General features: G+C 44.9%; 1 protein-coding gene across 1 annotated transcript in view; it reads right to left on the bottom strand.

The window, feature by feature from the left end:
* Positions 1–211: 211 nt before the first annotated feature.
* eif5b (eukaryotic translation initiation factor 5B) overlaps positions 212–22,416 on the bottom strand; it is a 39,651-nt gene continuing 17,446 nt past the window's right edge. The window contains exons 6-24 of the mRNA XM_088605891.1: positions 21,087–21,237; positions 19,856–19,948; positions 16,333–16,434; positions 15,635–15,703; positions 14,407–14,726; positions 13,811–13,918; positions 13,247–13,357; positions 12,555–12,622; positions 11,518–11,659; positions 9,346–9,477; positions 8,608–8,790; positions 8,339–8,500; positions 7,536–7,667; positions 6,520–6,651; positions 4,672–4,748; positions 4,262–4,426; positions 3,295–3,433; positions 2,532–2,693; positions 212–977 (exon numbers count right to left, since the gene is read on the bottom strand). Coding sequence (XP_088462017.1) covers positions 870–977; positions 2,532–2,693; positions 3,295–3,433; positions 4,262–4,426; positions 4,672–4,748; positions 6,520–6,651; positions 7,536–7,667; positions 8,339–8,500; positions 8,608–8,790; positions 9,346–9,477; positions 11,518–11,659; positions 12,555–12,622; positions 13,247–13,357; positions 13,811–13,918; positions 14,407–14,726; positions 15,635–15,703; positions 16,333–16,434; positions 19,856–19,948; positions 21,087–21,237 — 2,556 coding nt within the window. The 3' untranslated portion in view covers positions 212–869. The remainder of the gene's footprint in view (positions 978–2,531; positions 2,694–3,294; positions 3,434–4,261; positions 4,427–4,671; positions 4,749–6,519; positions 6,652–7,535; positions 7,668–8,338; positions 8,501–8,607; positions 8,791–9,345; positions 9,478–11,517; positions 11,660–12,554; positions 12,623–13,246; positions 13,358–13,810; positions 13,919–14,406; positions 14,727–15,634; positions 15,704–16,332; positions 16,435–19,855; positions 19,949–21,086; positions 21,238–22,416) is intronic.

Below are 22,416 nucleotides of genomic sequence, written 5' to 3'. Positions count from 1 at the left end.
AATGCAGTCATCAATCCACTGTTCCTCCAGGACTTGCTGCTACTAAAATTGTGCTCTGGGATGAATTTTATAATAAAGGAGTACAGAGTATTTTGCACAGCTGGTACCATCATATAAGAGCACTACAGCCGCTTTTAAGCAGGTTTCTTAAGTACCTTGTAAACTAAGAGAACTAAGACAACTGGCTGGCAGGTACAGCAGGATAAGCCACAAGAGTACAACTTGCTCTTTATTTCTCTTTAATTGATTACAATCTGGATTTCGTTCTCCGTTTACCAACAGCTGTACAAGCACATAAAAGGCTGCAGAGTTGTGCATCTTTTATAAATACATAATTTGGACATTTCAAAAATGGCGTTGGGAATGCCTTTTCCGTCTAGTTAATCCTCTATAAAAATTCTCTAGGCACTGGCCAGGACGTGACGGGACAGGGAAGGAGGAGGTAAGAGCAGATGGGGATTTAAAAAAAAACAATTATTCAGAACTAAAGAGAACGGCATTTCAAAACCTAGCAATCTGAAACACTGGAAGTTCATCTCAAACATCAAGAACTCTGACGAGTTTCAAATCCCCGTCTGTCCCTCTGTTCCTCCCCTGCTCCGTAGAGAAATCCAGGGGAACTGCAAGGGGTGTCTTAAAAACAGCAGCCAGGTGAGGAAGAAAAATCAAAACGACAACAACAGGCACGCTGGAATTGTGTGTATGCTGTAAAACTGTCACTGTCAAAACAGTGGGAATAGTTTGGTTTCTCACAGAAAACAGTTCTTTTTCCCTAAGTGTCATGCTCCCAGCTGCGCGGTGCACCCAGCACTGTGCTGGAGCCCCAGTCGGTCTCTCTCTCTCTCTCTCTCTCTGTGTCTCTGCCCTCTTCAGATGATCTCGAAGGTCTTCTTCAGCTCCATAATGAGCTGCCAGTCGGATTTCTGCATCTCGTCCCTAAACCAGTCCTTCAAGGCATCGATGGACTGCCGCGTTATCTGGTGGGAGGGGCAGGAAAAAATCATTTATTTGCGCCTCTGTTCAGGGCTGGACACAGGGGCGCTAGTCAAGATCTTGGAAAGGGGCTCCTCCAGATCCAGATTTGCACATAACACTACTATTATCAGCTCCCAACACAACCTTATTATACTACTTAGAACAATTAATTACAAAATTAAAAACTTAATAAACTGCTTTGAAGAACACATGATAAATAAGTTACAAACAAGAAGTACACATCTTACAAGGATAACGTATTTTAACATTAAAAGTAATAAATGGGAACGTTAATGGTAAATGATGAACAGAATCTCTGTTACTTCAAAATATAGCAAATCATAACTTAAAAATTACTGCACTGAAACCTTTAAGGAATTACAGGAATAAATATGCAATTAAATATGAAATAACTGCACTCAACAGCAAGGGACGTAAGATCAGTAAAGCTGAGCAGATGGGAAAGTTTTATAAAAAAATGTTCTAGAAATCAATTTGCCTAGATTTTCGGGAGGCAAAATCATCAATTATGTCTTTATAGGACAGCTGTCGACAGACTGCGTGATTGATGTTCATGATGGCCGGTCTCCACTGAGACGGTCTAGTGCCATGGTAATGAAATGCTTTGGAAAGCTCCACTGAGCTCCTGCAACCCAAAGGGCTACAGGTTGGGTTTAAAATATTCCCATTTAATGAAACACAGGAGAAACCAGAAGGGGAAATAAATGTATTTTAATGCCGATTATGTGTAATTGCTGAACAGTGTTCTGTACTGTACATTAGCTTTCACGCTTCTGTCTGGCGGGGCAGCTCTGATTTTTAGCCAGGCAACCTACACAGCATGTTTACAATTGTGGAAAACGTGAATCTGTTAACTTGGTAAAACACCTCAAGTAGTCTACGTGTTTAGCTTGTGGTTCCTCTACCATTCGGCAGCTACGTGGATCTGACAGACTCGAAACCAAATGAAAAATCAGTGGCTTGATTAGGCGTACCTCTGTTTTGAGATTGCTTATCCCATTCTTCTTTTTGGAGCTTCAGAAACATATTACGTACTCAATTATGATTGGCCATTTTATGACTGGGCTTCCATTAGGATAATCAACCGCAGCAACAAAGAGCCACTACAGGGAATGTTTGGCTCAAACGTCAATGTGCCGATTAAAAATATACTGTATGTGGAGGGGGCCCTGAGTTGCAGTCTCCGAGTTTGCCTTTGCCCAGGGCCGGCCCTGCCTCTTGCACTCCGAACATCACCCTTTGTGAAACCGCTCAAAAAAATCAAAAGTCAGCTCCAGCTACTTCCTTTATGAGAAGACACAAAATTTGAAAGCTTTACAAGATTAACTCGCAGAGCTGTAAACTACTGCCTTCGTGTTTTCTAAAAGGAGACCGGCAGTAAATGTGGGAGCTGTATGACCCTGCTCCCACCTCTTCACACCTATAACCTTCTCTCCTACTGGGCAAAACCTGGAGGGTGGGGATGGTGGTTTGAGCCTCATCACAGGCGTGATAAGGCCTTTCAGGCGCTGAGGGGGAGTTATCTGTGACTGTACCTTGCTGACAATGAAGTCTGTCGCTTCAAAGTGGCGTCCGTACATCTTGGGCGACTCTCCAGGGATGGGCTCTATTTTCACACAGATCTCCTGCCCTTTCTTGGCAACGTCCACAGGCTTGTGGTTGATTTCAATACTGGTGACAATCCCAATGTCTACAAACTGCAAGAGAAGGCAATTCAGAGGTAAGACAGGTCCCCACTTCTTCCAGTGAATGTTCAATCACCTGCACCGTCCCTGAGTGCCCTCTCTCAGACTCTGCATGCAGATCAGAAAGAGCTGATTACAATGGAATACACAGCGTTTCATCACTGTTAACTATCTACAATATAAAGGAAGAAAGATTACACAATTCACGTTTTCCCCCACTGCTATAGTGAACAAATTACACTGCCTTAAAATGAAACAAATAGTTTCTGCATTCAGTCTTGTTGTCTACTAGAGGATTTTACTGTAATCCACTTGAATAATTTGCTTAAGAGCACGAAACTTTGCATTGTATAAAATTATGAAATTCTTAATTCACACTCCAAGGAGTGACTGCAGCAACCTCATTTTCAATTTGAGCCAGACAGGGCTTGTGACCAAAGAATGATGCATCAGAAACTCCCTGTGTAAATGTCAGTAAAAGGACTTAAATCGGATGCTTCGCACTGAAAAGGGACTGGATTCTAACTACACAGCGCAGCTCAGTCAGTGACCCAGCTAGACAAAGCTCTTCTCTCGGCTCTGTTGTAAACTGCCATGACAGGACTCCACTCACCGATTTGCTTGGCACACAGACCGGAGTCCCCTGCCGTACCACCCCAGCTTCTACGGTCACCCCCATAACTATGGGATCCCTAGAATTAAAGATGAACTGAGGCAGGATCCGGAGCTTGCAGGGAAAAACAGCAATGTGCCTGGAATTAAAACACAGGAAGACGAACACAGTTAGCATTCAGTTTTTAAAGAGCTAACTTCATTTGTTACATACAGTACTTTCCTGATATGGGGTAATGCCATCGAGTTTTGCAAGTTCCTAAAAAAAGTAGTAAAAAAAGACCAGAACTAGACAGCCTTCCTTACATTTCCACCAGTATAACTGGCCCTTTTTTACACAAAGGGTTGTGGGTGCATGAAATGACATGTCAAGTCATGTTGTGAATTAATATAATTTGTGTTTCCCTGGGAATCCTCAATCAGCAAGCAACTGTGAAGATGATGAGCAAGATGGGCCAAACACCCTCGTCTCACTTTTCACCTTTCTTATAAATCTTATAAAAAGATGTTTCTTAATCCACATGATCAGATTGTTTTTTAACATCTTCCTGCTCCAGTTCACACGGATTTCCTTCAGAGCACCAGGTGATCACAATCCAGTTGTCCTTTGGAATGTGTCCAGAGCTTGAGATGCAGCAGTGAGGGGAGCTGTCCTGCATCAGGGGAGCTGTGTCGCCAAGACCCGAGAGAGAGTGCTGGCGGACTGACTCTTTGGCCTTTGTGGCACAGGCGCTTGGGGAATCCCAGTCGCAGTCGGCCAGTGACATGACCCAAGACTCGAACCTGTGATCAGCGAGCTCAACCCGTACCTGGGTGAGCGCTTTCACTGGATGGATACCCCAAGAGTAATTTCTTAACGTCTTGTTCCCAATAAGCAGAGGAGCGGCAGTCTGCCACTCTGGGTCTTTTGTGACAGAGAGCACAGGTTTCCAGGACTGCAAGGGCACTGCTCTTTCAGTGAAACTTACTTGAACTCGTCTTGTTTCTGTTTCTTGTAGTCCTCCCTGTATTTCGTGAAGGCATCGAATAAGTGGTAGATAATTTCGGCGCTGAAGATGCGAACCCCTAAGCTGTCGGCAAGCTCCTGGGACTCTCGTTCCACCTTCACGTCGAAGGCCAGGATCACAGCGTACCTGTAACACAGAGCCAGACCTGAGCCTGCAGGGGAGGTATTCTGCAGTGCTCTGCGACGCAACACGCTGCCCCCTCTTCCACAGAGGAAACACTACAGCACTTCTCTTTCTTACCATTTGGGAAACTTTAAATTTGGCAAAGCGGTACACCGAGTGTGTCAACGCCCTACAAAGGCTCAGCCATTTAATGCTAACTGTAACAGTAGTGGTCCAAAAACATTTCCAGCCCAGAATTGCGTACTCACTGAGGATCATGCTCCAACATAGTCGATGCTTTCATGACGTCCTTCTTGTGGACAGGGCCAATGTTAATTCCAGCATACTGTAAAAACAAAGACAAGCCACCTCAAGCAGCAGTGACACCCAAACAGTAAAATAACAACAGATGTTCGAGCAGGGAGCTGCAAAGGAACAAGCAGATGTTAAATCCAACTCGGTGGAGTAAAATGCACCTTCACACACCTGAGAGAAGCTCCACAGCCTAAAGATTACGTTTCTTTTCCTTTCTTTTTACTCTCCAGTCCGGGACTTGTTCCTTGGTAACAGCACCTACTTCACAATGTCGAGTCAAGAGAGCGGAAACACCACGGACTGGCACTGCATTCAGACAGAGCGGAGGAGATGTGTGGTGATGGGATGAAGTCCATACCAGTGCAGAAGTGGACGACCTAAAATGTTGGGAGGGCCTCAATCCTGGTCCTGGGGGACCTCTGTGGGACCCATGGGGTACCCCCATTTCTTCCGGTGTTTATTCCAGCCAAGTTCCTAATTACCGGCTATTACATGCTATTGTTCTATTTGAAGTACAGGCATCATTCCATATAAATGTGCGAGTCTTAGAACTCCCCTCATTCAGGCGTCAGCTGAAGAGTAGCCAACAGGATCTCCGGAGAAGGAGTCACTCCTACCCCTGTCTAATCATCATCAACTGATCATCTAGCGCTGCATAAAGAGAAATAACCTGTAATAATCAAATTGAGGACTACATAGTCCTCTGCATGTTGAAACTACTGGAAAAATAAACTTCAAAGTAAACAAAAGTCTAAGCAAGCATGTAGCCCTATAAGAAACTAAAAAAAGATTACCAGCTCAGCTGGAAAGAAGACCAGCAAAGACTGGGCTGTGAAGCACTGGTCCAGTGACTCACAGTCTAGAGTTTATTTCAGTGAGCGCAGGGTTACGTGCACCGAGATTACAGGACTTTCCCCCCCACCAATGCAACCCCCATGCCACTGCAGGGCTGCCTCGGCAAAGCTGGTACCCATCACAGCAGAATATGCAGCTAGGGTGGACTGAGGCAAGGGGGCATCAAGAGCCTGGCTCAAGGGCAGAGCAGCCACGTCCGCAGTCAGGACTAGAGAGCCGCACCTGCACAGTCTCAGCAGAGGGTTACAGATTTTCTTTCAAAGGAAAAGAAGAATGTTCCTTCAGAGGTGGATTCTATGACACAAAGAAGGGCGAGGGGAGTGATGCAGCTCGCAGATCATTTTCTCATTGGAAAGGGCATTTCGGTGCCAGGGCAGTCACTGTTTGTGCATTGTTCCTCTGAAACCCTAACGGATAACTCGTTAGAACTGTTTAGATCACATAAAAATTTCTAACTGTAACACCGGTACAGTTTGGTACCAGTTGTACTTCATAGAAAATGGCTACAGGCAAGTTTTGTGAAGACGGGGACATTCTGCATCTTTAACGGTAACAATTTCTCTCTTAGTTTGACTTGGTTTTTTGTTTACAATGTGCTTCAGTACCAGCAGTGGAGGATGCAGAAGGTACACAACAGATGTTTCAGAAATACTCTCCCCTTCAGATCAATGCGTTATGGTCGCCTCATCATGGGCAAGCCCAATCCACACATAACACTACGCTCCTCATGCTGGTCCCAGGTGAGTGTGCGTGACAACTGTACCTGCTTTATAAACGGCAATGGATTTATGTAGGATTTAGCTAGCTTTCAGTTTCAGTATTTTCTACATTTCTCAGAAGCCAGGTATTTCTCACCATGCACCTTGCCTGTGGAGGTCTGGTAGGGCTTCAAGGCAGCGTTAGCAGATGAGGGCTCCTCTCTCTGGGCTTAGCGAGGCGGTACTTACTGGCACTTTGGAGGTGCGGAGGAACTCCAGCAGGGCCTCCAGGGAGCCCAGGGTGGAGGCCTGAACGTACACACCCTTCTCCTCCAGCTTGATGGAGCTGAGCGTCTGCTTCAGCTCGCGGACCAGCTCGTCCTAGAGCAAGAGGAGAACCGCTCTGAGTTCGGACTCGAAGTGCGTGTGAACAGGAGAGTGAACGAGTGTGTGAGTGTGTGAGAGTGAAAGTGTGAGTGAGAGGGAATGAGAGACTGAGTGTTTGGTGTGTGTTAGTGAAAAAGAGGGAGTGTGTGAATGAGTGAGTGTGAGAGTGAAAGTCTGAGTGAATGAGTCTGTAAGTGAATGTGTGTGGGGGGATCCTTTTCCAATCATCCCTTAACCTCTCGTATCACAAAGCAGCAGAGGGCAGTAACAATTAAATTGAACAGACCTGTCACTGGAGACATTTACTACAGCGCCTCCGACAGCCTCTAAACTGGTAGCTGGAATTACCAGTGACCCGGTGATGTTCGGGGGTTTATCAGATACAAGGGTATAAGGAACTTTGTGCAGCTTTCTTATGTACATTACATCTCATGTAATGGGAAGAAGTCAGCCATCTTAATGTACATGCCACACAGAGAGAAAGGAGTGTGAATCGCAGCGCTGGCCTGGCAGAGCCGCCGGTGTGGCTACTTAAATGGGTGGAAGGTTGCATTAATTCTTTGACCAAATTCTGATTCCTAACTCTAACCTTCCCAAAACATAGCTAGGGTTAGGGTTAGAATTATTTGAAAACATAGAGGATGTTTGATGGCATGGTTGTGTTTTAGGATAGAAGGGATCTTTAGGAAAACTGATATTTCAATGTTATCTTCACCTTTTTTTAATTGCCTATATGGCTCTATACACTGCATAGCCCTACATGGGAATGTTGTCTAAATTGCCCGAAAAGCAAAAGTTTGAAAGAAAGTGGTTAAACTCTTCAAATCGTTGCATTTGGCATTGAATGCACTGGCATTTCATTCATTTGGAAGGCCTACCCTGAGCACTGGGATCTCGTCCTCCCTGTGGGCGACGAGCAGGGGGAGGCCGGCCAGGGTCTTCTCCAGGTCCTTCCCCAGGATCTTCACCCCCTGGGCTGTGGACACCTCTTTGTGCTTCTCGTACTGGTTCTGCAAGAGCAGGGAACACACAGGGCAGGCTCCGTCAGACAGGGCGCCTCATTCTCCGGCAGGCGGGACAGGACGGGATGCGCTTCTTTCAGCAGGCCGCCGCCCTGAGCTCTACACATCTATCTGCATCTTCAACAGCCAGGACCAACACATGGTCTTAAACACTGGATCGCAAGAGCAGAGCAAAAATGTTGCTCTTTTATTATAACGTAGGCTGTTCAAACAGTTGTTACAAGAACACAAGAAAGTTTACAAATGAGAGGTAGACATTCAGCCCACTCAGTTTCCTTAGTAGTTAGCAACATACTGATCTAAAGATCTCATCTAGCCATTTCTTGAAACAAAGCAGGGTATCAACAACATAGCTGGGCAGCTTGTTCTGTTCTCCAACCACCCTTTGTGTAAAGAACTGTCTCCTGTTCTCAGTTTTACATGCACATATTTTCCAGAGTTCTATCAATAAAAACAGATGAAGCTATATTAATAATTTTGGTTGTATTTGTAAATATTTTTCTGCAGTTATATTAATAGCCATATCAGAATTGAGAGCTGCTGAGAGAGGGCAGCTGACAGTGACGCTCTCTATTGTCCGTGCCGGGTCAGGGTCCTAATTCAAAGAACCTGTGCCTCCGTTTCCAGGTATATAAAAATTAACTGCAGCTACTGCTTGCCTTGACTCGCAGCTCTTTGAGTGGTGGGGGCAGCAGAAGCCCTCTGATCTGGGTGACGATGGGCCCCTCCACCCCGGGCACGATGATGGTCTCGCCCTCCCGCAGGCAGCCGTTGATCAGGATGACGTCGATGGTGGTGCCCATGCCCGGCAGAGCCTTCACCTGCGAGCAACAGAGACGGGGTCAGGGGATGGGCGGAGAGGAGAGCCCTGCAGGGCAGGCCCCTCGCTCCCGCTGGCCTGCCAGTTCGAGGGTTAGCCCCCACTCACCTCCATGACCTGCGCGCGGAGCTCGTCGGAGTGCGCCAGCCTGCGGGTCAGCAGGGTCTGGGTCAGCTCCACCAGCAGGCCGATCAGGTTGCCCATCCCGTCTCCCGTGTGGGCGGAGGTGGGCACCAGTGACACAAAGGTGCGCGGGTCCTTGTTCTCATGGAAGAGGGTGGCATTCAGGCCCTGCGGCAGGAATTCCTCATTAAGCCACACTGTCTTGGACTGCCTGCGCTTGAGCCATCAGAATCTTTACGCCTCTGCTGTGTACCAGGCCTGCCCCCAGCAGGACTAGGGTTACATTCAATTTCAAGATTTTTTCCTTGACAATCTAGCAAAGCACTATTTCATATATAATGCCAGAGGTTGAACAGCTTTGACTGACTCTTACACTACAAAAGTGACTGACTGCACATTTAATGTTTGTCATCATTTCCACCTCTTCACATTTTCTATCCAGAAAACAGTGACTTTGTAAAACCCTGTGTTCCCCAACCCTTATTAAGAGATATTTGAGGGTAATCATTCCAAAGCTGTGCTTAAATACAAGAAAATGACATATGTCAGTATGATTTCTAATTTAATGCCGGTGGTATCAGACTTACACCTACACTGGGGTGGAGGATTAGCAGAAAAACTTGAGTCCAATTCACTTCACGGTTCAAATGGTAAAACAAGTAAATGAACTCAGGAGCTCCCTCGTGACACAAATCACCTAAAACACGTTTCCAGGCACCGAACCTGCTGAGCAAACTCCACGATGACAGCCTTGGCCCTCTCGTCAAACTCGTCCTTCGTGTTCTTCTTCTGCTTCTTCAGTGTGGTCACCACGTCCGTCTCCGGGCTCTTCCTCCAGTCGTACAGCCGGTCAATCTGAAAGGCAGAGACGGAGAGCCCAGCCCGTCACTTGAGGGCCGGTTCAGGACCAGGGGCCCTGGGCCTCTCCTGAGGATTCGCAACGGGAGGATTTCATTTTCCTCCACTGATCGTGTCAAACGTTTGGCCTTCGCTTTCGTTTTTGTTTGCCTTAGCTAGAAAACGTCTGATGATTAAAACCAGATTTTGTTTGCAATTCAAATGACCCTTTTTCTTTTCATTCCTCTACAACTTGACAAATCCACATTTTACCAATCCTTCAAATCTTAGCTATAACTCTCATTACTAGCAGGGACAACATAAAACATCATTCCACCTGTACACTGTCACATCTATGAAAAAGAGAATGGAAGGCAGTTCTGTACACTAAGCATTGTGGGAGTCTGGAACAAGCCACCCAGCCATATTGTTGAAGCCGATTCCCTTCCTTCAAGACCTTTGTATCAATCCAAACGAGTTACATGGGCTGAAAGGGCTCCTAGTGTTTTCAGATAGTCTTACATCCTGTTTGCATTTCCTTACAAAGTGAACTCATAGAGCAACGCCCACTGTCAAAACTGCGAGACCACCCCTAACGGGTGCTGTCAGACGCAAGGCAAGGACACCCTGGCAGTCTACAAACCCAACTCGGACATCTCGTCAGTCAACAGAGTAACATTGCGTTGGTACTTCCACTGACAGCCAACAGACCGCACACCATATAGCCTTCTCTGTCCCGGGACAAGCCACTACGGAAATCCTCAGAATGTAGGTTTGACCAGCATGATGGGTTTATTAACTTTCAATATCATATGTGCATGTTTTTTTTTGGATTGTTATGGTTGTTTTGCACATTTTATCAAGTGTTAATGTGCACACATACAGTACGTAGATTTCCTTCAGTGTGCAGAGGCACTTCACTTAACTACATATGTGAGACAACCTGATACGTGAAACCGCTGCTATACAGTTATTGAGGGCAGCAGAGCAGAGTCAGTGGTGAGATCTCTGGGGGCTGTGGGTTCGAACTCCAGTTGACTGCTGGGTTTGAAAATCACTAAAAAGCATCTTTAAAATTAATACTGTTTTGCTCTTTTCACTTTTGCTCATGTGTAGACATGACATGCTAAAGAGATATACTGCACAAGTCCCATATCACCCTGCAACTCACAACTGGCAACCCACTGAAGCTAAGCAGGTGTGAGCCTGGTCAGTACCTGGATGGGAGACCTCCTGGGAAAAACTAAGGTTGCTGCTGGAAGAGGTGTTAGTGGGGCCAGCAGGGGGCGCTCACCCTGCGGTCCATGTGGGTCCTAATGCCCCAGTATAGTGACGGGGACACTATACTGTAAAACAGGCGCCGTCCTTCGGATGAGATGTAAAACCGAGGTCCTGACTCTCTGTGGTCATTAAAAATTCCCAGGGCGTTTCTCAAAAAGAGTAGGGGTGTAACCCCGGCGTCCTGGCCAAATTTCCCATTGGCCAAGTCAATTATGGCCTCCTAATAATCCCCCTCTATGAACTCTCCACCCCACTAATAACGTGAGCGTTCTGGCGCACTATGGCTGCCGTCGCATCATCCAGGTGGATGCTGCACATTGGAGGGGAGGGGAGTCCCCATTACCTGTAAAGCGCTTTGAGTGGAGTGTCCAGAAAAGCGCTATATAAGTGTAAACAATTATTATTATTATAAGTCACTTAAAACTGCTACATTAATATAACAGCGAACATTTGCTTGTAGTTTGTCTCACTCAAGAGGTGTGGGAAAGCAATGACAGGATAAAGGTTTTGTCCAATTGTTTAAAACTTGTCTGTAACTTTTTCTTTCTAGACCTCTGGTTTGGACCAGTCAGTGTAGTTCCCAGAACAGAAGAGGTTTTTTTTTTTAAACGATGTGAAAATCAGGTGACTTTTTTAAAATTAAACAATAGGAGGTGTCTGACCCAAAAACCGCCAGTAGGTTTAGAAGATGGAAGCAGAGAAGAGCTGGATTAGAGTACAATGTACAGCCGTGTGTACAACAGTGTGACATCTCAAACAGGTGCCAAAGCCACCCACCTTATTAAGTGCAACAATAAAGGGGCATTTCTTCTCCTTCAGCAGGTTGATGGACTCCAGGGTCTGCGGCTCCAGGCCATGCATGATGTCGACGACCAGGATGGCGATGTCGCACAGAGAGCTCCCTCTGTTCCTCAGGTTACTGGAACGAAAACGGCAGCAGTCATGGACAAACCTGCAGCTTCACTGCCAAAGTCACATTTTCTGTGGCCAGACAATCAGGGCACCCCCATGCTCCCCCAGCACAAACATCAGCCATCCCTACAATACTGCTGCACCACACGGCTCTGGCACAAGTGACACACACCAGCAAGTCAGGTCCCACAAATAAGGGGAGATGCAGTTTATTCACAGAGCTGGCAAGAAGGCAAATACATGAGTTGTGACTTAGTTTAAAGCTTGGCGTTTTGTGCAACTTGGTGTTGTATTAAATGCTGTCCCAAGCTCCTCTTTTGTGGTGGTTTTAATCTGAAAGGATACACTACTTACATGAAGTTCCTCAGCACTTGCAATTTATACTTGACACCTACAGTACAAACAACTATTGCAAGTATCAACCTTTGCAATTCATTTTCAGTCGCAACCTTTTCAATTTCATGATCAGATATTCCACAATATAAACAGGACATGCAGAAAAGACTGAGACAATGGGAGATGAACAACACCGAGACGGAACACCACCCAGATGAGACGCTACTCTGGGCATGCTTGAATGAATACGCATACTCGGAAATTGGCTTCAACCACATGCCTGGGCAGCTTGTTCCATACTCCCACCACCCTTTGCGTAAAGAAAGGCCTGCTGTTATGAGTTTTGAATGCACTTCTACACCGTTTCCACTTGCGTCATCCACTTGTGTTTCATTGTTCTGAAGAAATGCACTGGATGGATGACTCCGTCAGTGCCTTTCAGGATTCTGAATACTTGAATTAGGTCTCCTCAATCTTCTCTGTTCAATACCAAAAAGGTTAAGATGTTTCAGCCTGTCAGTGTAGGACACTCTGTTATTTTCTAATTAAGAACAATGAAATCTTACCTGAAAGACTCGTGTCCTGGTGTATCAATGATCAGCATTCCTGGGATCTTGATATTCTCTCTGTCAAACTAAAACAATTTGCACAAAATTATTCCATTACCTAGGCCATCCTTACATCATCCCTTGACAAAGATCCTATACTCTATGAACAGCATAGTAACAGTTTATCAATGCTCTGCCCGGTCTGCAAAACTTAAAATTCAATAAAGTTTAACATTCAGAATGAAAATGTGTTGTATAAAATTCAACACAGAAGTCATCAATGCACTGTGAATTTTACAAGCTCATACAAGCCCAGGTTCTCCATACATTGTTAGGCCCAAAAGCCAACTATGTGCAACTATTGATTGAAAAGTTAAAATGAATGTTGCTTTATGTGAAATTGTCAATACAAGAACAATGAATTTACTGTTAAAGCATAAAGGCTCTGCAGCAACTCCATAAAGGTTTAGTTTCATAAATATCAACCATTACAAATCTATCAACCTCATAGTTTGTACCCTTCAGATCTCAACATTCTGCATGCGTCGTGCAATTTTCAAAGTGAAGAAGCAAGTCAGAGTTTAGGCTTTTCGAGTGACAATGTGTAACAATAATCCACGACTGGGACGATTTTGTTCCTTCCAGCAGCACATTTCATACATTCATACTTCATTCCCTGGTCATATATTCATGACTGGAGACATACTCACGTTTTTCACCATCTTCGTCTGCTCCACAATGGTTTCCAATGGAACATTGGTGGCACCAATCTGCTGAGTGATGCCACCTGCTTCACTGTCCTGCACATGTGTGTGTCGCAGCTGTCAGAGAGGACAAGGGAGATGAGCGCAGTATCCACAGGGACTAACAGCTGGGAGAGAGGAGGACAGTATCCACAGGGACTAACAGCTGGGAGAGAGGAGGACAGTATCCACACAGAAATGCCTCAGGGCTGGCAAATGTAACTATAACAGTGGGTGACAGTAAAGGTTATCTGTTTCAAAAGCACCACTGCAAAGGCACATCAGCCTGTGTAAATCAACTTCAGCTATGCAACAACGTTGAGAAAAGATAAGCATTCATTTTCAAGTGACCTCTGGGTGGATTTTTTAGTCCTGACAGATAAAACGGGCTGTAGGACGACCCTGCAATGAAAATAATTATGCTGAGGGTCAAACAGCTGAAAACAGTTTTAGACTTGGTGCCTCATCGAAGACGACACAGGTACATTAAGGAAACATCGATCGCCTGCCATTCTCTGGAGAAACACGTACCTTATCCAGAATCTTGGTTTTTCCAGTGTCTACATGGCCCAGCACACAGATGACTGGGGATCGGAGTTTCTCCATATTGATATTCCTCAGGTTTTCTGCCCGTCGTTTCTAAAAAGAAAAGAAAAACAAATTGAGACAAACACGTTGGGCACACAAATAACATCAGAACTTCTTCACAATACAAAGTCTGGTCCTTCAAGCCTACTTTCATTTACAAGCCCATTTAAAACTATACTCCAGTTTTGATTTCTTTGGGTAGAATGTAAAGGTGTCCCATTCTCCAAAGAGCAGCTCGCGCTGTTAAGAAACCTTGACATCTTCTACCCTTTAGCTCCTCTGTGATATGCAAATATCAGAGAATATTAAGGGTTACAAAGAAATTTAGAAATTACAGTTAGATAGTCAAACAAAAAACTGGATGCCAGAGTTTGTGTTTTACCTAATCACTTGTGTGTTATGTGTGCTAGCCTGGGCTTCCACTGCGTGTCCTGAGCAGCTGACAGCTGGATGAATAGTCTTGGATGCGGAGGCACAGTCTCTCTCAGCCTTATCTGTCTTACAGTGAGAGTGCGGCGGAAAGGGAGGGGTACAGGTACCTCGATGCGTCGTTTGGCCCGATCGTAGCGCTGCTCCTCCTTCGTGCGCCCGTCGTCCGAGTCGCACTCGCTGTCCGTGCCAGAGCTGACATCCCTGCTGGTCCGCCGGTTCCTCACCCTCTTCGCAGGGGGCAGCGGAGTCTCCTTCTCCACAGGGGCTCCCTCCTTGCTGCCCTCTTCCTCCTCCTCCTCCTCCTCACTTTCCTCGTCCTCCTCTTCCTCTTCCTCCTCCTCTTCCTCGCTGGCATCCTCCTCCTCATCCTCCTCCTCCTCCTGCTGCTGCTGCTGCTCCTTCACCTCTATGTGGACCTTCTTCATCTCTGCATAAAACAGAGGTGTCAAACTGAAAACTGTGTACACACTTTGAGTTTCTGGGAGCACTCCGACATTCCTCATCCCCCACAGCGTTTCTCCACAGCAGGAGAGTGAAGGCAGCAAAATTTAAGGTGGACGTCAGCTACGACAACCAATTGAATATTTTTACATTCATTACGATTATTTTTTTCTTTCTTATCATAGATGTATTTTTCTTATTTCTTAATAGGTTCATGTACTGTTAAATGTTAAACCATGTACTGTGGTGTGTCTTTTACCTGCTTGCAAAGCAAATACACATTTGGCACAGTAAAAGGAAGTTTCTCAACAGGAGCAACAGGGCACAGCGGCGTGCCTTCAGACATTAAAGGGTGTGGCAATGAATTTGGGAAAAGTCACATGACCAAAGTGTGACACAAGAGACTTCACGGTGCGAGTACATTTTCACGTTTGAAGGACAAACAAAAACAGAGACCATCTGAGAGTGAGCAAGCAAGAGCTTCTTAAACGCTGAAATAAGTTTGTTGTAGGCCGAGTCAAGACAGACTGATATTACAGTTAAAGGTCACTAATTTGTGGAAATGGACACACTGGGTGAATGTTAATTAATGTTAATTAATCGCAAGAGTAAGAAGATGGCTATGTTTGGTTTAAAAAGGACGTTGGGGTGTTTTAACTGGTGGTGGGTCTTTTGAATGTCAGGTATTTGTGGGAACCACAGGAGCTTCTGCCACAATAAAGACATCTTTCACGTGGCTTCTTCAAGCCAAGTGAATTTGAATGTGCTCAGGCCAGTGAAGTGTGGGTGAGAAACACCAGAAACACTGGTCTACCACATTTTTCCCTAATGATTTAGTATGTTACCAAACATGCCCTAGCGTTTCTTTCAGAAGTGACTGCGAGGAATACTCACCCTTTTCCTCATCGCTGGCCATGGCTTCCCAGTCATCCAGGTCTGCGGCTTCGGTCTTCCGCTCGTTCGCTGGACAGAAAACACAGGTCTGGCTAAACAGACAGCCTCAAGAACAGATGGCTGTGCAGAATTTCGGGAATATCTGGGGTTTAGCTAATTACCTGGGAAGGAGATGCTATTTCCAGGTCAAACTGCAGATCAAACTACAATCAAAAACCCAGGACGTGCCTGGAGGACATTTCTGGGGCATTCAGATAAAGCCTAAGGTTAGATAAAGTACCCCACTCTCAAGCTGTACATCTCCGTTATAACAAACAGGACATGGCAGGGACTTATCAGAGGCAGCAGCTCATGAAACAAAACAAAACCTTTTGCTAGCACCTTCCGTTCCAGCAAGTCTTTTAGGGCTTTGAGGCTGCTCCCTGCAGGATGTGGCTGGGTCCAGTAAGGGACCAGCAGCCAGGCGCGAGTGTGTGCCGAATGGAGTCCTCACGTGTGCACCACTGACCTCACGCACAAGCAGATTTGGTCACTTTTCAAAAGTGTTCGACTTTGCATTTGAAAACCCCCAAAAAATGTAATTCATTTTAAGTGTTGGTTTCAGATTATGTGTGGCATATAGCTACAGAGATACAGAACAGCGGGGAGCAACTCCTGAGATTTCAGAGTTTTCCGGCCGGAGAGTTGTTGTCGCCTACCTTGCGCCTTTCCATCTCGAGGGAGAGGCTCCGTATCCATCTCGAGGGAGGCCTGCTCTGCTGTCTCCACCTCTAGGGTCGGAGAGGTCGCTTCTGCTGGTTCTAGAAGAAGAAAATACAGAACCACTGGTCGGCCAAAAATATCCAGATAGTATCAGTACCGCCAATGCTACCACATGAAGAGCACGATTCAGTGAGATGCAAGCCCAGAAACGGACGAGGACTGAAACAGAAATGTTTCAGCCCATCTCGCCAGTTTGGCTGGCAGGACAGCTCCCCTTCCAGGAATCTCACCCAACTGCGTCTTGGAAAGACCCTCCAGGAAATGTTGGGCAATTTATTCCCCTCATCTACAACACTACACAAAAAATACAAAACTGCCTGTTGTATTCAGTCACAGTTTCATTTCAGTTTGTTATTCGGTACAGCACCCATCACGATGGATGGCCACAGAGTGCAAGTCTCGAGATTTGTCTAACTTTCATGTGGTCATCTGCCCATCTAGCTCTTTGTGTAGTTAGCAGCTATTTGATCTCGGGATCACAGGACGCCCCCTAGATGTTTCTTAAAAGACGCCATATCATCTCCTCACAGTTCCCTAGTTCAAGACCTGAGTAAGTGTAGTTAACCTACGACTCAAACGAAGGTCCTGGGGACCCCACCCCTGCTGGGGTTCATTCTGAGACTGTGGCCTAAAGGGATCCCTTCCATGAACTAATAAGATGGATGGAAACTGTATAAAGTTTCTTCCCCCCCCAACTCAAAAGTCTTAGGTTAATCATGAAATGCAATAGCTAAAAAACAGCTTCCAGTCTTCATGCATTAATAAATTCAGATTGAGCCTATTAGAAGGTCAATTAAGGGTTCATCAGACAAGATGAGCATGTGGTACAATCCCATCACACATTTGTAGGATGAGACTGATTGATACTGTCATCATTGTCATTGTATTCACACGTCTTCACGTGCTGGTAAATTTAGCAAAAAAGTTCAACAGCGAGACATAACTGCAGGAACCAACACATGAGGTCAAACTGTTGAGAAGAGCTGAGCCTGACTAAATCTGACACAGTAATCAAGATGTAGTAAATTGTTAGAGCTTACTCTATTTCTTTAGCTGCAATCACAGTCAAAACGTCACATTGGATGGGCTTAGCCATCATTAAATGTTAACCCATCACCTCAAATTTAAATGAAATTGTTAAACAAAATGACACTACTTTCATTTCTGACCCAAATAGGCCTTTCCACTCTTACAAAAAAAAGAAGCCGAAATCTTCACCAGGGGATTTACTCTTGTAATGTGACAACTTCATAAGGAATTAATTTTCCCTTCAGTTGAGCTCTTGTGTGCTGATGCATGACTTACAGCTCTTTGCTGCAGTACATGGCCTTGGCACACAAAGTTAATGCTGAAAATAAGGCATGCAGGTGAGTGCCAGCGATCTAAATAAAGTGGATTATCTTCCTTTATAACAAAGGATTTGAATTCTCTCCATATCAGAGAAACCACTTGTTTTCCTAATGAATGAAGCTACACATTGCTGGCGGTGGAGGGGAGTCCCCATTACCCATTAAAGTGCTTTGAGTGGAGTGTCCAGAAAAGCTCAATGTAAGTGTGAGGATTATTTTTATATCAGACAAGAAAAAAGCTTAAATCACATCAGCCACAAAGCAGCACAGGACAGGCTGTCACCTTTCGGGTCTCACTACGCCCAAAAAATCCACAAGCTCTTAATCTTATAATTACGGGCTTGTTTGGACCTGTTCATGTTCTGAGGAGAGGCCAGCTCAGTCACAGCTCTGGCAGTAGTGTAAAGTGGATTATCTTCCTTTATAACAAAGGATTTGAAATAACAGAGAAAACATTTGTTTTCCTTACGAATGAAGCACTCAAGATAGACCAACACCACAGAAAAGCTTAAGCAGACATCATACTGGTGAGTGCTACACCTTTCTGGTGTTGGAGGGGAGTCCCCATTACCCATTAAAGTGCTTTGAGTGGAGTGTCCAGAAAAGCTCAATATAAGCGTGAGGATTATTTTTATAAATTGGACAAGGAAAAAGCTTAAATCACGGCAGCCACCTTTCGGGTCTCATTACAGCTGAAAAATCCATAAGCTCTTAATATTATAATAACTGGCTTGTTTGGAGAGGTTCATGTACTAAGGAGAGGCCAGCTCAGTCACACTTCTGGCAGTAGCGTAAAGCGATTTGGCCCAAACCAGGAAGATTGAAATTCTGCTGTTCTTGAGTTTCCTTCAAACTACAAGCACCCTCCTTATTAAACTGTTCAATAGCTTCTGCAGTCATTTACAGACAATTTTGTCCCTTGCTCCTCCGACCGCACATTCCAAAGAGGACATCCTCGATCTCGGCTAGCAGAGCAGTCTGCCATGCCACACTGCCCATGTTGTGACCCTGGGCAGCGACAGCATGCGGCCAGTCCTGCCCACCCATTCAATTAGCATGCAGTTTAATTCCCCGATTCACACCTCTCAATTCATTCACTACACTGCGGCAGATGAGCAATTGTAGACTAAAATTCCAGATAACCAAAAGATATCTATTCCATGCAGATGAGAAACACAATCATTAGGTTTTATCGGTTAATGACTGAAGAAGTACCTGCAGCAATCAGAACTAGGTGATCCCTTCTCTGGTGCACACCACATTAAGCACACACAGGACAAGCCTCACAAGGAGATAGTAATATTACCATATTTTCATCCTTCCATTGTTTTACCTTAGAAAAAAAAAGTTCAATGGTGTCTGCATGTAATGGGTGTTTTTTTATTGGAAGGAGGTTGTAAGTAATGTTAAAAATTTCTGAGCAAGATGGTCTATGTGGTTCACTGCATTTGGAACAAACTTAATTAACTAAAAACATAATACTAAAGCTGCAGGCATGAGGACCGAAAAACTCATTGGCTAGGCTACTAGACTAGGCTACTAAATAAACAAACTTTTCTACTTATACTTTATTCTTTATGTAAAAACCTACATTTCAAAAGCACACCTAGCATGTAGATTGCCTAGGAAAGTAACTGTACCTCTTAAAATATATGTGGTAAAATAATGTAAATGATAAACAAAAGTCAAGCCACAGAAAGTCTACAACCACAGAGGAGGGCCAAATGAATCTAGGAGTTCACACTATTAAAAAAAACACACCCTCTTATAAAACAAACTAAGGAGCTAAGGATAAAACAGCACTTGAGCGAATGCTCTTGTTCCCAGAGATCTGCAAAAATAGGCTGGAAATAGAAATCTGTTCTTCGTGTCAAGGGACTGCCAGTATATTTGAACTCCCTCGCCATATGGTCTAGATGTTCAGCATACGTACTCCTTCCCCCCGTCAGAAGAACTACACAGTGACCCTTGCAGTAGAAGAAAAGTTTGCTCTGCAGGGAGAGCAGACAGAAGATGGCCAGGAGAAGTGTGCCCGTTTTGGAGTTGGTCACCCTCTGACAGGAAGCCAGTGTTGGGCAATGGCACAGGAGATCGAAGAGCGGGTCTTTACCATCTTGAGTCTGCGGCGATGGCTTCTTCTTCTTCTTGTCCGCGTACACAGGCTTCTTCTTTGGCACGGAGTCTTTGGATGGCACTTCAACACCTGCAACACAACAGCACAAGTTCAGGCTGGGAGGCACCCCACTGCACAAGCTGTAATGTTACAGCAATGATCAATGAGAAAGCAATGAGATTCTAAAGCTAAAAAAAGACATTCTTATCTAATCTAACTTCTACTGAGCAGAAGAAAGAGCTGTTTTTCATTTGGCTTTCTTGTTTGAAAAACATGTACAGTACATGAGCGCAAAAGGATCAAATTTATAATATCGATAAGACCCTGTTGGGCCATGTCTGGATAAAGATAAACTACTGTAATGTGAACTTCAGTTGTAAATTCAGTTGTTCATTTTATAATTTAAATTAAACTGAAACAAGTACTAGAAATCCACAAAGGCACTTTTCACAGAATAAACAGTGGAACACACAACTGAGGGCACACATGGAAACAATGTGGAACTGCACATTTAAACTAAAACAAGAGACACTCTTTACATAAAGGGTGGAGGGAGTGTGGAACAAGATGCCCTGTTGAACCCAATTCCCCGATTTCATTTAACTGGATTAATTAAATCCTTGGATCAATGAAACACCAAATAAGCAACTACTGTAACTACATATCCAAGGCAGAGATTCACTGGACAGGTATTCCTTAACGGAATCAGATATTGTTCAAGAAATATCCTTTATTCCTTGGAAAACAAGAGCTATTCATAACTAGTTTCCATCGACATAACTTATCTTAATGCTCCTAACTACTTGCATGTACAGTAAATGAAGCTTATTAAATTGCTAAGAGAAACTAAAACTTCATCTAGCTGAAATCTGAAACTGAGCCACCAGAAGCATTTTCTGTTCTCCATTCCATCTGACTCCATGTCCTTGTCTTGCTGCTGAATGCAAAATCTCCTCTCCATCTCCCTTATTCTAGACTGAAGAGATTTAGATCTCTTAACCTGTAACTAGATGGCAAATTCACTGAGACCAGAAATCACTCCTGTGGTTCATCTTTAAACTCTTGCTGAGGCTAGCATACACTTTTCTGTGGTTTGGTGACCAGAGCTGAACAGGGCATTCTGAGTGAAGTCTCACGGGGGCTGAGTGAAGGGCAGATCTTGAGCAGAATTTAACCTCTGCACTTCTGTCCGCTGCTTCCTTGCTTCTTCTCCCCAGTCTCTACCCACCTTGCGCCTGGAGAGCTCTCAGGGTGGCCTCTGCTCTGGCGCGGGCCTCCCTCTGGGCTTTGGTCAGGAGCTTGCCCTCCTTCTTCAAGCGCTCCTTCCTCTCCTTCTCCTTCTGCTTCTTCTTCTCCTTGCGCTCCTGTTCCAGCCTCTCCTACGGGGGGGGAAAAAAGGGCGCGCTTGTTAATCCGAATCCCCCTTGCACCTCCAGGACAGAGGAGAGACGGACCACAGGACCTGCTCGGGGGAATCCCATCCATTAACACCACTGCACGTTTTGCACTGAAACTCACAGCCCCCACGACAGTGTGTCTCATGGAGAGCAAGCTGGGGTATGCGAAAAGATTAATTCCTAATGCAAGAAATTGTATAGGGCTCATAAAGTGATTTTATGAGTGAGGTGACGCCATGCTACTGGACAAACACCTTAAAACAGCAGAAGAAAACCAGCCTGCAACCAGACCACACTGAGAAAAAGTTCTTATGGCCACTGCAGAAAACCCAACCCTTCCCAGCTCATGTGGTAAGCCTTGTTTTGTACAATTTTATAGACATGACAATGTGTTTCATGCTGTCTCTTTCTGTAGCTGTTTGCTACAGTGAATCCAAGATGCAGCAAAACACAGAACATGCCATAACTGATGCAAAAATCATTTCAAATATTTCTGCCCCCTCCATCCTTCTCCTGGCCGTATTTACAAATCAGTGCAGCGCCAGTTTTTCTGGTAGATGAACCCCAACATCTCTGAACTCCACATAAGAGGCTCGTTATACATGGAGCTATGCTGCAGGACAGACACTCTAAAACAAATGAAGAAAACCAGCCCACAGAACAAACTCACTGAGTGTGTTGCTATACACTATACATTAGTGACCTACATTGTGACTTATTTGAGGTTATATTTCTGGTTGAGCAACTTCCATTAACTGAACTGATGCAGAAAGTTCATATCAAGGCCATTTTTTTTATTGTCTCTTCTTTTTTGGGGGTTCAGTGATTATAATAATAATAATAATAATTGCTTACACTTATATAGCGCTTTTCTGGACACTCCACTCAAAGCACTTTACAGGTAATGGGGACTCCCCTCCACCACCACCAATGTGTAGCATCCACCTGGATGATGCGACGGCAGCCATAGTGCGCCAGAACGCTCACCACACATCAGCTATCAGTGGGGAGGAGAGCAGAGTAATGTAGCCAATTCATAGAGGGGAGTATTAGGAGGCCATGATTGGTAAGGGCCAATTGGAAATTTGGCCAGGACACCGGGGTTACACCCCTACTCTTTTCGAGAAGCGCCCTGGGATTTTTAATGACCACAGAGAGTCA

This window comes from Lepisosteus platostomus, chromosome 2 (assembly GCF_059453375.1).
Source record: "Lepisosteus platostomus isolate fLepPlt1 chromosome 2, fLepPlt1.hap1, whole genome shotgun sequence".
Classification (NCBI taxonomy): Eukaryota; Metazoa; Chordata; class Actinopteri; order Semionotiformes; family Lepisosteidae; genus Lepisosteus; species Lepisosteus platostomus.
Note: the sequence above shows the minus strand (reverse complement) of the source record. Positions and strands in the feature narration are given on the sequence as shown.